The following is a 15161-nucleotide window of genomic DNA, read 5'->3' as shown; positions in this document are numbered from 1 at the left end:
AACAAATATATTATCCATGTATACACTGGGGTTTTTTGTATCCTACAATATTTTAAAGATAAATAGACAAAAATAATCAAAGATCAAGTTAAAATACTTGCATCTACAAAAAACATAAAAATTGCTAAAATGTAGACTAGGCTAAAGATTATAATTTCATTATAATCCTGCAAAGGGGAAACAACAGATTTTTTTAGCTCCAAAATACAGGTATCACTCATTAGATGTTTGATTTTTTAAAAGAATGAAATGGCAAGAGCAAGGCAAGCCAAACATATTATTTATTCAGGAAGCATTTATTAAATACCTTCTATATCTCAGGGACAATATGAGAAGATGGGATACAAAAGAAATACATTTTCTCTGCCTTCCAGGGGCTTGTATCTATTAGAAAGCAGACGTGCAAATAAGTAAATAAATAGTTACACAATGTGCTATCACAGGAGCACAAAGCACTGGTTTTCAACTTTGGCTGTGCATTAAAAGAGCCTACAGAGCTTGAGGAAACAGATACCCACAGCCCTCCCCTATACATTCATGTGCATGGAGCAGGATAAAAGCAGCTGTCATCTGAAAGATAAGGCCCACAGATGAAGAATCATTAGTATTACGTTTATTATGGAAGCTCAGAGTATAAGAGTCTAACGTGGACTAGAAGGGATGAAGAAGGCCTCCCTTAGAGGTGTGTAAAGAGTAGGATTTTGCCAAAGGGCACAGTAAGGGAGCAAAAGTGCAAAGAATGTGATCGACTGGGGCCTCAGCTTGACAATACAGTCTTGAGGGAAAAGCTACTACTCAGGTAGGCAGGGTCATAAATAAATTAGAGTGATTTGCACCTAGTGTTCAATCACATATGTAGTTTGTAGGAAAAGAACCAGCTTTCAATTTGGTGACTAAAATGTGCATTGTGTTATCCTTAACCAAGGAGCAAAACATGGAGGAAGAAGAGGACTGGAACTGGCAAGGAGGAAAAAGGAAATGGTAAGATTAATGTCTATCTGTTGTTTTGATATAGACATTAAAGCAGCAAGATGCAGACAAAAAAGGGCTTGGCATTCCAGACCCTAGAGATAAGGCTGGGCCCACTAGAACACAGGGGCTGGGCTCCCTGACAAGAACCGGAAGGGCTGATTAGCAAACAGTTATCAGGGCGGCTCCCGGAGTAAGGCTCTGGGAGAACAAACAAGTAATTTTAGACCAAAAGATAGAACTCGGGCAAGAAAAACAATATTGAAAGGGCAGGCAGAGGAAGAAGAATTAGCAAAGCAGCTGAGAGGAATGGTCACGGAGGTGGCAACTACTACCCAGTGTAGCAGAGACTGAAAGTCAGGGCTGAAAATACCTTGTGGGTTGGAAAACGAAGTTTCAGTGATGATAAGGAGTAAAAACCCAGCTAGTAGGTATGAGGAAGTTACAAAGAGGACCTCGGTAGTTAGAAGGAGAGCCAGGAGAAGGTTTATCATATTCTGTCTTCTTTTCATGGATAGGTTAAGCCCAAATTTGTTCACAAACTGAAGGGACGACACTGGTGTTCAGTGTTGAAGTGGTAGCATTAATCTTAGTCCTGGGGAGCAACCTGTTGATCTGATACATGCAGATACAGGTAAGAACAGCTAAGGAAGAGACACAGTTGTAGGTGTGGGCAGGCAAGAATCTGAATGAACTTACCACCTGCCGGCAGCAGGCTTCCCTATGATGCCATCACATAGGGAGTGAAGGGGAGGGGGCCATGATAAAGGGCTTGAGGAAAGTGGTAACACAGTTTAAACAAGCAATGTAGGAAATGGGAGCGAGTACTCACAAGGGAAGAAAAGTTAAAAAAAAATCTTGTCAATTATTTCACCTGGAGGGTCTTTTGGGGGAAATGATTAATATTTAGAAAACATAAACCAGAGGACAAAGCACTGTGTGGAATAACAGGTCCCCCTAATTCCATCATTGGGTTGGGTCTCATGACTCACCATTACTAATGTAACAAAGCAAAGAATCGTGTGAGAAGAGAAAACATAGAAAAGTAATTTTGAGGCGTCATCAAATTTTGCTATTATTACCAACAAAACTGCCTTCATTGTACTTTTGTATATTCTACTATACATTTTTCTCAACCATGGTAACATTTTCTTTTTTAAACTTCTCTTACCATTATCTTTTCATTTCACTAAAATAAATTGAGAGAATGTTCCATAAAGCATTCAACTTGGGAAGTAAAATAGTAAAAAGGAATAATTCATTATTAGGTTCTAATATTTTGTATTCTATTCCTTTTCGATTGTTGACAATCTGGTTCTTACAGATATAACTGCTCAAACCTTACTAACTATATTCAATTACTAGCAGACAGTAGTTTAAATTGGTAAGTCAAAAAAATCCAATAATATTGCAGGTGATTTATACTAAGGAAGGCATTTCAAGTTTAAGTATTAATCAATATATCAACTTTCTTCTATTTTGATTGGCACACATTTAAAGGAAGTAATTGTAGTCTAACTTCTAAATCATAATTTACATATCATCCTGAGGTAACCTCACTTTCAGTAATAAAGAACCCATGACAGTAATAACAACATGAGTACCCACTTTACTTATATTTGGAACATATAAAAAATGGCACACTAAAATTCTTGCTGTAAAGATAGACTACATACCTATTGTACCAATTGAACAAGAGCCAGTTGAGTCCTTCCAGTTGATATTCCCTGAGTTGATTGCCATTTTTATAGTCCCTGGATTGATCTATTTTTTTCCAAATATTAGAGGGAGGACGATCCTTTGTGAAGAAACAAAGAATGAATGATGTATTTCAAATACTTAAATACATCTCATACATGGTAAAATCATTGCTTTGAAAATAATCACAGAAGCTAACACTATACAGCGTTGTAAAGAAATATTATTAAACAACTAAAGACCAAATTAGTTCTAAGCAAACTCATTCTCTGAAGTCCTGATACCAAAATGACACAAAAATATTTCAAGAAAACTACAGATCAATAGCCCTCATGAACACATGCAAAAATCCTTCACAAAATTTTTGCAAGTGGAATCTAACCATGGCTAAGAAGGGTAATATGTCATGACCAAGGTGGGTTTCACTAGGAATGGAAAGTGAGTTTAAATATGAAAATTAACCAGTGTTGATCAATAGCCTAAAAAAGACAATACGATCATCTTAATAAGGGGATCTGAAAAGTCCAGCATCAATTCCTAAGAAAAACTCTCGTCACATTTTGAATAGAAGGGAACTTCCTCAACTGATAACGTACATCTATGAAAAATCCAAAGCTAATATCATACTTAAAGGTGAAAGATTGAATAGTCTCTCCCTAAGATCAGGGAAAGGCAAGGATATCCACTGTCACCACATCTACTAAACATTATATTGGAGATTGTAATAAGTGCAATCAAGCAAGATAAAGAAACAAAGTTATTAAGATTGGGACGGAAGAAGCAAAATTATCTCAATTCATCAATGGTATGATTTGTCTATATAGCAAATCTACAACAAAAACCAACCAAGAAGTGCTTTTAGCAAGGTTACATATGATACAAGAAAAATAGAAAATTGTGTTTTGTATAATAGCAACAATTATAAATAAAGCTTTATAACAACATCCAAATATGAAATAGCTAGGAATAAATCTGAAAAAAGCTGTGTGTATTAAAATCTATAAAATACTGTTGAGAGAAGCTAATGTAGATGCAAGTAAGTGAAATATATATATATATTCATGGATCAAAAGACTCAATACTATTGTTATTAATTCTTCCCAAATTCAACAACAGAGTCAACAGAATCCAACCAAAATCCTAGGAAGGTTTCTACAGAAATTGACATGCAGATTCTAAAATCATACAAACATGCAAAGGATCAGAACTAACTAAAGCAAAAATAAAGTTGGAGGATCTATAGTGTCTGATTTTAAGAAACGTAAAAATAATAGAATCAAGACTATGCAGAACTGGTATAAGATAAAAACCAGATCAATGTAACAGAATAGAGGGTTCAATGCAACAGAATAGAGCGTTCAAAAACTCACCCACATGTATGAAACAAACTGATTTTGACAAGGTTGGAAAGATAATTCAGTGGAATAAAGGTAGTTTTTCTTTTTTACAAAAAATGGCAATAGAACAATTAGCAAAAAAAGAAACTTGATTCATACATGTATGATATACAAAGATTAACTAAAAATGAATCATAGACATAAATGTTAATTGAAAATATATTAACTTCTAGAACAAAAAACACGATCAAAATCTTTGTGAACTTGGGTTGTGTAAAGATTTCTTAGATAACACCAAAAGTATGATCCATAAGGAAAAGATAAACCCAGATTTTGTCAAAATTAGGAACTTTTGCTCTCTGAAAGATATTAAGATAATGAAAAACAAGCCATGAAACTTGGAAAAAACATTTGCAAATCATCTACATGATAAAGGATTTGTATCTAGCATACAAAAACAATTCTTAAAGCCCAAGAATAATAGACAATAAAAATAGGCAAAATATTTGAATACGCAATGTTTTAAAAAAGATATACAATGGCAAATAAGCACATAAAAAGATGCTCAATATCATTAGAAAATGCAAATTAGAAACAACATACCTTTACACACAGTCACTAAGAGTAAAGAAATGGCCAAGTGTTGACAAGAGTGAGGCTACCCAATGACTCTTATCACTTCACTACTTGTGTGGAAGTAACAACTTGTGTGGAAGTAACAATCATATGACCAGCTGGGGAAAAGTTTGGCAGCTTCTTAAAAAGTTAAAACATCCACCTAACATATGATCCACTCAGAGGTATCTATCAGTAGAAATGAAAGTATATGTGCAAACAAAGACTAGTATACAAATGTTTATTGAACCTTTATTTCTAGTAGACAATACAGCCATTCATCAAGATGAATGAATTGTGGGATACTAAATTATAACAGAATACTACACTAATAAAAATGAATCAACTATCAAAACATGCAATGACATAAATCTCAAAATAATGCTACATCAAAGAAATCATACCAGAAAAGAGCACACACACACACACACACATATATATATATATATACACACATACATATACATACATATATATATAGAGAGAGAGTGTGTGTATATACACACACATCTACTGAAAATTTTAAATAATGGCTAGTGACATAAGGAAGATTGGTGGCCACCTAGAGCTAAAGGAAGTTTTGAGAGGGAGAGGTTACAAAGGGACACGAGAAAACTTTAGGGAATGATGGATAGTTCATTATCTTGATGACAGTGATGGTTTCAAATGTCAAAACGCATCAAATCATGCACTTTCAACACGTCACTTCAAACTCAATCGATCTATCTTTAAATGGGATAATGTCGCTGGGTCTAGGTCAAGATGGTGACAAAGAAGGATCTTAAACTCACTTTTCCCATGGGCATACTGAATCTCCAAGCTACACATGGAAAATTTCCTTTAAAAGTAATGCTCCAACAAACTGAAACGGTGCTATACTTTAGGCAAGTGAGAACAAAAAACCGGCATGGAAAAGGGTGGGAACAGCAGAGACATAATCTCACCAGAAATGTAATCCTTGGAATGGCAACTCTCAATGGGAGGGGACTCACAACTCTGACATCTTTAAAGAGAGAAGAGTTTAAAACCCAAGCCTGGTACCCCAGATTTAAGACCTGTACCTGAGTGAAAATCCCCAGGACATCTAGGTTTGAACATCCACAAAGCCCACAAAGGGAACTGAGAAACAACTGTGGTGGGCTCGCCCGGCTACATACCAGGGCTCAATACAGAGGCAGCCAACTAAAAATGATATGTTATTTTTTCTTATATGTTTTAAATCTACCATGTAGTTCTATACCACTTCTATATTCATGGTGCAGAGTATTTTTTTCAAAAGAAATTTAGAAGCAAATTCTGTATGCTAAAAAAGGTATTCATTTACATATATAGTTATATTTATGCAAATATCATTTTTCTTACTCAGCAATAAAAACCGCTATCCTGAATCTTATTCTGGACAGAGAAGACATAAATTTCCTGAATAGAGAGGTGGAGAAATAATATTATTCTAACCCCAAATTAATAGGGTCTGGTTCTCAGTAGTTTCTGAGAAACAAGCAAAAGGTTTCTTAGTGTCTTCTGCTGTAAATGATATTATACTGTTACTTATCGACAAAATTACACTTCTGGAAATTATCAGGATGATCAAGGTAATAATTGTGAATGAAAAACAAAATAGTTATTGAGTATACTGAAAACAACTATATACTAAAGCTCTGCTGCTATTTAATACAAATAGGCTTTACTAGAGAAAATATTTCTTAAATCATAGCCAATGGATTTTAAAATAATTAACATGTAATATTTCTTCAGTTACTGCTTAAAATAATTTCCACATTAAATCTTATTCTCTATAATTTTCTTTTCAGCAGTGCAATCACTATATATTTTTTTTTGACAATACAATCACTATTAAGTATTTCATTACTTTGGGTCAAGGAAATTTCATTTCCAGAATCGAAAAATACTTTATTTATTTGCTGTTTTATTTAATAACAGACTGGCAAACTATCACTTACCTCCTACATTATTTAACTAGGATAGCCTATACTGTGTCAAATGGATTGTATATTAATTAAGGGAATTGATTCAAGTGGCTGAACAGTCTTTAATAAAGACTACATATTTACCAGAATGGTTTTTCTTAGTCATGGACATCAAAATTAACTTTTTAAAAAAATTTATTTATGCAAGCACTGGGTATAGTCAGAAGCTTGGGAGGGTGAGAGGATTCACCAGAGCCAGAGCGGGGAACAGAACAGGCAGACTGATGAAGTACACTGTTGAGGGGAGCAGCGGGCGCGGCAGGAGAGGTCTGAGCGCCATGTGGGACCCTTGCTGGTGGCCAGGGACCAAACCGGCGCTGCAGAGGCTGCTGGCTGCCTCACAGCCCAACGCTCAACTGCTGAGCCACCAGGGGAGGCCCAAAATGACCCTTTTAAAATAAAAACACTAAGGAATTCTGATTCTGGTGCAAGGAAATAGAAACCAGGCATCTCTCAATTTTTGAAAAGTTCCAAAAGTGTTTCTGATTTACAACTCTGATTGAGAACCACCGACCTCAAGAAGAACCTTTCTTGATAAGAGTGAAGATCAGGTTACCATGGAGGCACAAGATACTCCACAAGAAAATTTTGCCCTTTCGTAATATCCCATGAGCTGCTTGACTGGTAACAGACTATGGGCATTAAGTAAGTGGAAGATAAATTAAGACTAGAAAAAAAATATTAAAACGTGCTCTTTTTCAAGGAACAATTAATAATTTCCCAATTTCCTATCACATCTCCACATTGTTCATATCAGCTCCTTCCTTACTCTGGTGCTAATCCAAAAGTGATTTGTTTCTGACTTTTCATGCATAACTCCCCTGTGTAATGAAGTAAGAAACTTCTATGATCAAATTATATTTGCAAAAGGACAGGTCAGAATATTTAATAAGTAAATCTAAATGTCTCCTTAACAGTAATTTGTTTTGTTTGGCTCTCCAAACTGAATCCACAAGAGAACATCTTAAAGAAATAAAAGAAAAAAATGATACAACTACTAGTGATATCAGAACTGGCTAAAGTCTTCTAGAACACCATAGTCTGAACTAGAAAAATCAATACCCGTTTTAAGTGTGTGTGTGTGTGTGTGTGTGTGTGTGTGTGTGTGTGTGTGTGTGTGTGTGTGTGTGTTTGAGCAGGGAAGAGCTATGGATGTAGGTAGTCCGTATGCAATCAGTGTGTATGACCTAGTAGACCTTTCTCAATGGTCTTTATAAAGGTTCTCCCAGAAATAAAGCCACATGGAAGTATATGAATATTTAGTTACAAGAACTAACTGGCTTACAGAGAAAGAAAAGGTGGCATTTTCTTTGATGTAGGATCGATAATTCTACTTAGAACTAAAACTAATATGCTTGATATTTTTATAAATGACCTGAGAGAAATGGTAGTGGGAAACTGAAATTCTGAGGTGAGTTAGAAATATTTGCAACTTTTGGAAGGGAAATTTGGAGGAAATACACTTCTGATATGTCTTCCAGAAACTTGTACAAGGGCTCAAGGTTTAGTGTTACAATGAATAGTAAAAAACTGGAATATCCATTACTGAAGGAACAGTTAAATGAACATATATATGATGCTACATAGCAAGTTTAAAACTACAGTAATAATTGTATAACAAAGACTAAATTACATTTAAAAGATTACATTAAACCTGGGGATTAAAGAAGTGCTAAGATTTTATGAAATCGTCCAAGATATCTTCTTACCAAATGTCTTGTGTCAGGTCTTGAAGCTTGCAGTTGTTCAAATTCTTCTATTTTTGCAAGATCTACATCTTCCTTTAGCTCCCAAGTACTGTCTTCATATGGTAATGAGCACCACTTTACTAAGTAGTAAATAACAGGCTGTAAAAAAGGTTTTTTTATTTTACCATTTTGAAAAACTGTATGATACAGTTTAAATTGAGAATGATTAGAAATAGTTTAAATATACTAACCTATGTCAATAAAAACTCATGAAACATTTTTTTTAGTGTTTTAGGCCATTAACTTTAAAAAAGTAGTAAGTTTTTACATTCGGAAAGTTTCAGGGTTTTTTGCAAACTATCTTTTGCTTTTTTTTTTTAACTTAAAAATGCTGTACCACATATTTACCTCACCAGTATCTTTATCTTCACAAAAAGAGACTTCTAACACTCTGTCTACTTCAACGTAGTCTGGATTAAAGGGTTCTTCTTCCATCTAAAGTTAAAATGTAATTTGTTATTTGACAAAAAAATGAAAAGATATAAGTGAAACAAAGACAAATTTACCAATAAATAATCTCCAAAAGACTTCTAGGCCCTATGTATATATTATGATTTACCATGCCAGATAGCACTAAAAAATGAGGTACTCCTGACATGTTACTCTAGAAGCTTTGTAAAAATTTCCTAAAAGCAATCTCTGTAGATGGAGTTGAAGACAATGAATGCCACTTATAGGCTCATCCCTCAGTTATTTAAAGATTTATTTAAAGATTTGTTTTATTTATTTATTTATGCAAACAAGAGCTGGAGGGTGCAGGGCAGAGGTACAGAGAGAGGTAGGTGAGAGGATTCACCAGAGACAGAGTGGGGAGCAGAACAGGCGGATCTACTCAAACACACTGCTGAGGGGAGCAGCGGGGAGACAGGAGAGGTCTGCTGCGCCATGTGGGTCAGCTCCCTGGCTGGGGATCAAACTCAAGCTGCAGGGGCTGGTGATAGCCTGATAGCTCTGAGACTTGAACCCCTGCACCTGTGCAGGGAGGCCTCATCCCTCGGTTATATCAGCGTTTAGTTGCTGTGCTCAAGATCCACTTAACCAGTTGAAAGCAAACTATCTGAGCTACCTCAAACTCACTTGCCCTTGTTAACTTTTCAACCTATACTTGTCTTTTCTTAACGAGCTTAACAGTAACAAAGCACATTCCACACTCTACTCTTAGTTATATAATCCAAAAGAGAGATGTCATCTTAGATTCCTTCTCTTTTTCTCTCTCACACCTAATAAGTCAATTTGTACAGATTCTACTTTCAAGTATGACTTAAAGTGGTTTCTCCTTCCTCATTCTCACTGCCTCATCACTTCTGACTTTAATTTGCCCAACCTCCTAACTAGTTCCTGACTATGATCTTAATACTTTTCGATTTATTTTCATACTGTCCCCGGAATTATCTTTCTCAGCACAAATCTTACATGCTGTTCCCAAGTTCACTGCTTGGGGATCAGGTTCATGTTTTTGTAGAATAAACAGGACCCTATCTTTTCCTCAGTCTAGTATCGTTTCACACAACAGTATGCCAGACTTCATACTCCATGAGCACAAAAAGACATACTTCAGACGCCATGTTCGGTTGTGACTCCAGGTTTTTTAAAATTCATTCTCTCTTCTGAATAGACTGCTGTTCCTTCTTTTGTCTGCCTGGCCAATTCCTACTCATTCCTGAAAGCCTTACTTTCTATCAGCCCCCCTCCACTACCACTGCTGTCTCTCTTTCTCTGCTAATCTCTGAATGCAGTACTGCTTGCTTCAGCCTTTTGTTCCCTTCACTATCTTAAAGACAAGATTTCCTGAATAAGATTTCCTGAAAAACTGAATCATTTTCATAGGACACACTTCAGGTCAAGAGGACTTCCCAACAGCAGAATAGTGATGTGGCACTTTAGGAAAATCTGCATAGTTTCGATTTATGTTGCGCACGAGTCAGGTGAGAAAATGAAAGTCTTCATTAAAAAAAACAAAAAAACAAAAACAAACAGAGAGTATTGGTTAAATAGTTTTAAAATTTTTAGTTGTTAGGAACTTAACTCTGTGGTGGAGAAATATGCCAGATCCCACCACAATCTAGTGACTAAAGTTAACACACCACCAATAATGGGGCAAACAGGTCTCGTGCACTGCCTGGCAGAATTCACTGAGAATGGAAAGCGCCATCTCTGTGGTGGCCTTTAAAAAAATGCATGGCTTAAATCCTGAGGAAATAGCCCACAACCCCAAATTTAGGGACATTTTATGTCCCTGTAATTTTGAAAAATTTCAGAGTAATGAAAAAGCACAGACTGATCAAAGGAGACATGACAACTAAATGCAACAGGTGATGCCAGGCCAGAATGAAAACACACAGACACACAGACACAGACACAGACACACACACACACACACACACACACACACACACACAATTTTTGCTATAGAAGTCCTAGCAGAACAATTAGGGAAATGTGCATGAGGCATGCAGATAAGGTAACAATACTACATCAAAGCTAATTATGCTTTTATTATGTAAGAATTATTTTTAGAAAACAAATACTGAAGTATCTGCAAGTTATTTTTTTAATGCTTTAGAAAGCAAAGCAAGAGCATGGGAGAGAAGGAGAAGGAGTGTGGGAGAGAGGTGGAGGCAGAGGGAAAATGACTGTGAATGATGAAGCAAACAAGGTAACAGGCCAAGGTCTAAACGATCTAGCTAAAACATATGTGGGAATTTAACTGCAACAATTTTGCAACTTTATTATTCCAAATAAAAGGACTAAAAAACTTTCAAATTAAAAAGTTAAAAAAAAGGGGCCTCCCCGGTGGCGCAGTGGTTGAGCGCTGGGTTTCGAAGCTGCCCGCAGCCTCCGCAGCGCCGGTTCAATCCCAGGCTGCTCCCCGGCCACCAGAGGAGGGTCCCACATGGCGCGCAGACCTCTCCTGCCGCCCGCTGCTCCCCTCAGCAGTGTACTTCGGTCCTTCTGCCTGCTCTGCTCCCCGCTCTGGCTCTGGTGAATTCTCTCACCCTCCCGCACTTCTGACTGTACCCAGTGCATGTATAAACAAAACAAACAAACAAATAAATAAATAAAACATGCCTCTATTAAAAAAAAAAATTAAAAAAAAAAAAAAAATAAAAAGTTAAAAAAAAAAAACTAAAACTACTCAAATTTTTATCAAAATAGGAATAACTTTAGAGCAGGAAAAGACAGCAGACTATTTAGTGAGGCCTAGGAAGATAGATGAATTTTTGCATTGCTGTTATATAAATCATCTCTGCTGTTAAAATATATGCAATATACTTCATGTACTGAAAAATCTAATTTTCCATTTATTTGGTACATTACCAGTTCCAGCTCTTGAATAACTTTGCTGATAAAATTCTTTGAAATATTAATATTTAACTGTAAGTCTGAAATACATGCTTATCTGAAAATACGTTATCTACCATTCTGAATTATCAGTGTTCCTGTTTCAGCTACTTTCCAAACTAAATGGGGAGAAAGAAAAATACTCTTGTAGATACAGAGCATTTGTATTTGAATATCAACATTGAAAGCCTAAGAATTAAAATAATACTAAAATTTTTGAATAATTCTACACGTATTCAGCATTCAACACATAATAATTTCATTTGTTATTTTTCTTACGTCTGCAAAAAAATGTGCTCTTTGTGCTTGTCTCAATTTGAATCGCTTGATCTTCTGCTGGATCCTTTTATCTTTCAAAAGCTGCTGTTCTGTGGCCCACTCACAGTGAAGATAGGAGCTAAAATTTTTATATAAATAATACATTAGAATGATATAGAAAGCCATATTTTGGGGTCTTTTAGATTTATTTTTTTAATCACAGCATCCAATACCAGATACTATCCTCAACTTTACAAATAGGTAGTTATCATTTTACTTATTGTCAATAAACTCTATATAAGCTACTGGGATCACTACATCCTAAGGTTGCAGCCTAAAAGTCTGTAACTAGCTGTACAGAAACACTATGGTGGTAAATGGAATCAACAGCAAGATATGATTTATTCTTTTTATCTTCATTGTAATAGTTTTGTCATGATCAGAAAGCTTAGTTGTTTTGAAACAACCTAATTTTATTTGAAACAATTTCTTTCACTGAGTTAGAGGAAGTGGTATATAGAATAAAATCTGAAAAGTTCAATGCAAAAAATAATATCCATAATGTGTAAAAAAGACATTTTATAAAGATGACTACCATTTTGATAATAATTAATGTTTTCTGAAAAATGCAGTTGTAATATGTTAGTCATTTTACTTTTTAATGAGTCTTAAGTTCACATAACAAAACTTGTTTTAAAATGCAGATAAAATTAAAATCATTATTAACTTAGTATATTTAAATATACTCTACCTAAAGTATTCTATTTTTTTCTAAATCAAATACTTACTAATTTTTGTATTTTACAAAAAATTCTTCCGTATCAATCATCACTCCAGGTGATATCTAAGAAAATAAAACCAATAATTATGACTTTCGTGATCAGGCCATGGGCTATAAAGTATAAAATAAAATGTACCACTACTTACTTCCTTTTTCACAACTCGAGAGGAGAGTATTTTGTCCACAATCGCAGCATCTTCTTCACTAGGATTCTCCTATGGAGGGAAGAAGAAAATTATAATGAAGACTGTGATGACACACAATTCCTTCAGCTGCCATTCTGTATGCTTACGAACACATTAAAATTCAGCTAACATGTATTTAGCACATGTTCCAGGCACCATTTTAAAGGTCAAGAATATAAAAATGGGAAAAGAAATCACTGTTGTTACTGCCTCTAGAGCATCCGTATCACCATCACAGTAGACATTTAATGTATGGGCATTAGTCTAAACACCTCACATATGCTTATTTTTTTTTTTTTTTAAATTGTGTTCTTTTTTTTTTATAGAGGCATGTTTTTATTTATTTATTTATTATATTTGTTTGTTTGTTTTGTTTATACATGCACTGGGTACAGTCAGAAGCGCGGGAGGGTGAGAGAATTCACCAGAGCCAGAGCGAGGAGCAGAACAGGCAGAAGGACCGAAGCACACTGCTGAGGGGAGCAGCGGGTGGCAGGAGAGGTCTGTGCACCATGTGGGATCCTCCTCCGGGGCCAGGGAGCAGCCGGGGATCGAACCGGAGCCGAGGAGGCTGTGGGCAGCTTCGCAACCCAGCGCTCAACCGCTGCGCCACCGGGGAGGCCCTCACATATGCTTATTAATTTAATACTTGCAATCCTTTACCAATTAGGAAGCTCAAGCTCAGAGAAGGTAAACACTTGCCCAGGATCTCAGATCACTCCAGCAGTTGAGTGGTTGCTTCACAATTCAAATAAGGGACATTAAAAGAATTATACAAACAGGCAAACACATTTGTAAAGGCACAGAGGTGTGAAAACAGGGCATTCGGGAAACTCTGGAAAGCCTGAGGATGCAATGCTTGCAGAGGCGTGGCGGGAGATGAGGCCAGAAAATTCACGCCAAGGGCTTTTTACTAAACACACAAGGCATCATTTTTGTAGACTTAGGAAACTATTAGTGGAGTTTTCAGTAGAAAAGTACTGTGATAAGACTCAGAATTTAGAAATATTCTGCAGTAAGGATAATGTGGAGGAATTACAGGAATATTACAGGTGAAGAACGGGATAAAGAAGCAAAGGGGAAAAAGTTTCGGATTTGCTAAGTAATAGTCCTATTAACCACAAAATGGAATTCAGCAGGAAAAGTTGGATCAGGTTTTAGGAGGAAAGATGATGACTTATTTTAAAGAATTTATGTTGATTAAAAATGTTGGTAGTCATAATCCCAAATCTGTCTTACCACAAATAATTGTAAAGGCTGTTCACCAGGTAAAGGAGCTGAATTCTTTTTTATTTTCATAGAGCTTTTAATCTCTTCTTCAGATTGTTTCCCTTCAGCATCTTCTGCATACTTTTTCCTTTTAATTTGCCGATTTGATCTTCTTTTCTGTAATGAATCATAAGGATCATGCTTATTTGATTTATTTTAAAGGAAGGGTTTAAAAAAAGTATTCCTAGTGTGACAACTTTAAACATTAAATTTTAAACATTGTATTAAGCATTTTTCTTTTTTCACTTTTCCTTTAAAAGATTATAATTTGACCTTGGGCTTACAAACTTTAGTTGTATTTTTTAAGTTTCAAATAACAAAGATTAGTAATATCCTTATTTATTTTTTCTCTAAAAATTGGTAATATAAAGATTTCTTTTTTAAACAATTATTTCATCATTTGGGCAAAAAGTATTATATTAGTAATCCTTTATTGCTTTCCTTTAGAAAGTATGATTAAGAGTAAAAAGGTATGTTTTATTTAACTCTTCAGTGTTATAGGCAAAACTATTAAAGTGACCAGTTTTTGCCCCAAATCTAAAAAGTACATCAGCTGAATATTGATTAAAAAGTTAATCAGGGTGAGCCTCCCCAGTGGCGCAGTGGTTGAGCGCTGGGTTGCGAAGCTGCCCGCGGCCTCTGTGGCGCCGGTTCGATCCCCGGCTGCTCCCTGGCCACCGGAGGAGGGTCCCACATGGTGCGCAGACCTCTCCTGGCACCCGCTGCTCCCCTCAGCAGTGTCCTTCGGTCCTTCTGCCTGCTCTGCTCCCCACTCTGGCTCTGGTGAATTCTCTCACCCTCCCGCACTTCTGACTGTACCCAGTGCATGTATAAACAAAACAAACAAATAAATAAATAAATAAAACATGCCTCTATTTAAAAAAAAAAAAAAAAAAAGTTAATCAGGGGCATAAAACAAGAAGAAATTAAAACATATTTGCCACAAAACTCATTAACTTGTATTTTAAGAC

At 35.8% G+C, this 15161-nt stretch overlaps 1 protein-coding gene across 11 annotated transcripts in view; it reads right to left on the bottom strand.

The window, feature by feature from the left end:
* The window catches only part of CHD9 (chromodomain helicase DNA binding protein 9), a 184272-nt gene that overhangs the window by 55632 nt on the left and 113479 nt on the right, over positions 1 to 15161 (bottom strand). For all 11 annotated transcript variants that reach the window (XM_054696865.1, XM_054696866.1, XM_054696863.1 and 8 more), the window contains 7 exons: positions 14161 to 14307; positions 12883 to 12951; positions 12744 to 12799; positions 11977 to 12094; positions 8704 to 8790; positions 8317 to 8454; positions 2646 to 2767 (listed from right to left, as the gene is read on the bottom strand). In XM_054696865.1, coding sequence (XP_054552840.1) covers positions 2646 to 2767; positions 8317 to 8454; positions 8704 to 8790; positions 11977 to 12094; positions 12744 to 12799; positions 12883 to 12951; positions 14161 to 14307 — 737 coding nt within the window. The remainder of the gene's footprint in view (positions 1 to 2645; positions 2768 to 8316; positions 8455 to 8703; positions 8791 to 11976; positions 12095 to 12743; positions 12800 to 12882; positions 12952 to 14160; positions 14308 to 15161) is intronic.

The sequence above is a fragment of the Talpa occidentalis genome, unplaced genomic scaffold (genome assembly GCF_014898055.3).
Source record: "Talpa occidentalis isolate TD23 unplaced genomic scaffold, MPIMG_talOcc4v2.1 talOcc4.17, whole genome shotgun sequence".
Classification (NCBI taxonomy): domain Eukaryota; kingdom Metazoa; phylum Chordata; class Mammalia; order Eulipotyphla; family Talpidae; genus Talpa; species Talpa occidentalis.
This window is presented reverse-complemented; position numbering and strand designations above follow the sequence as displayed.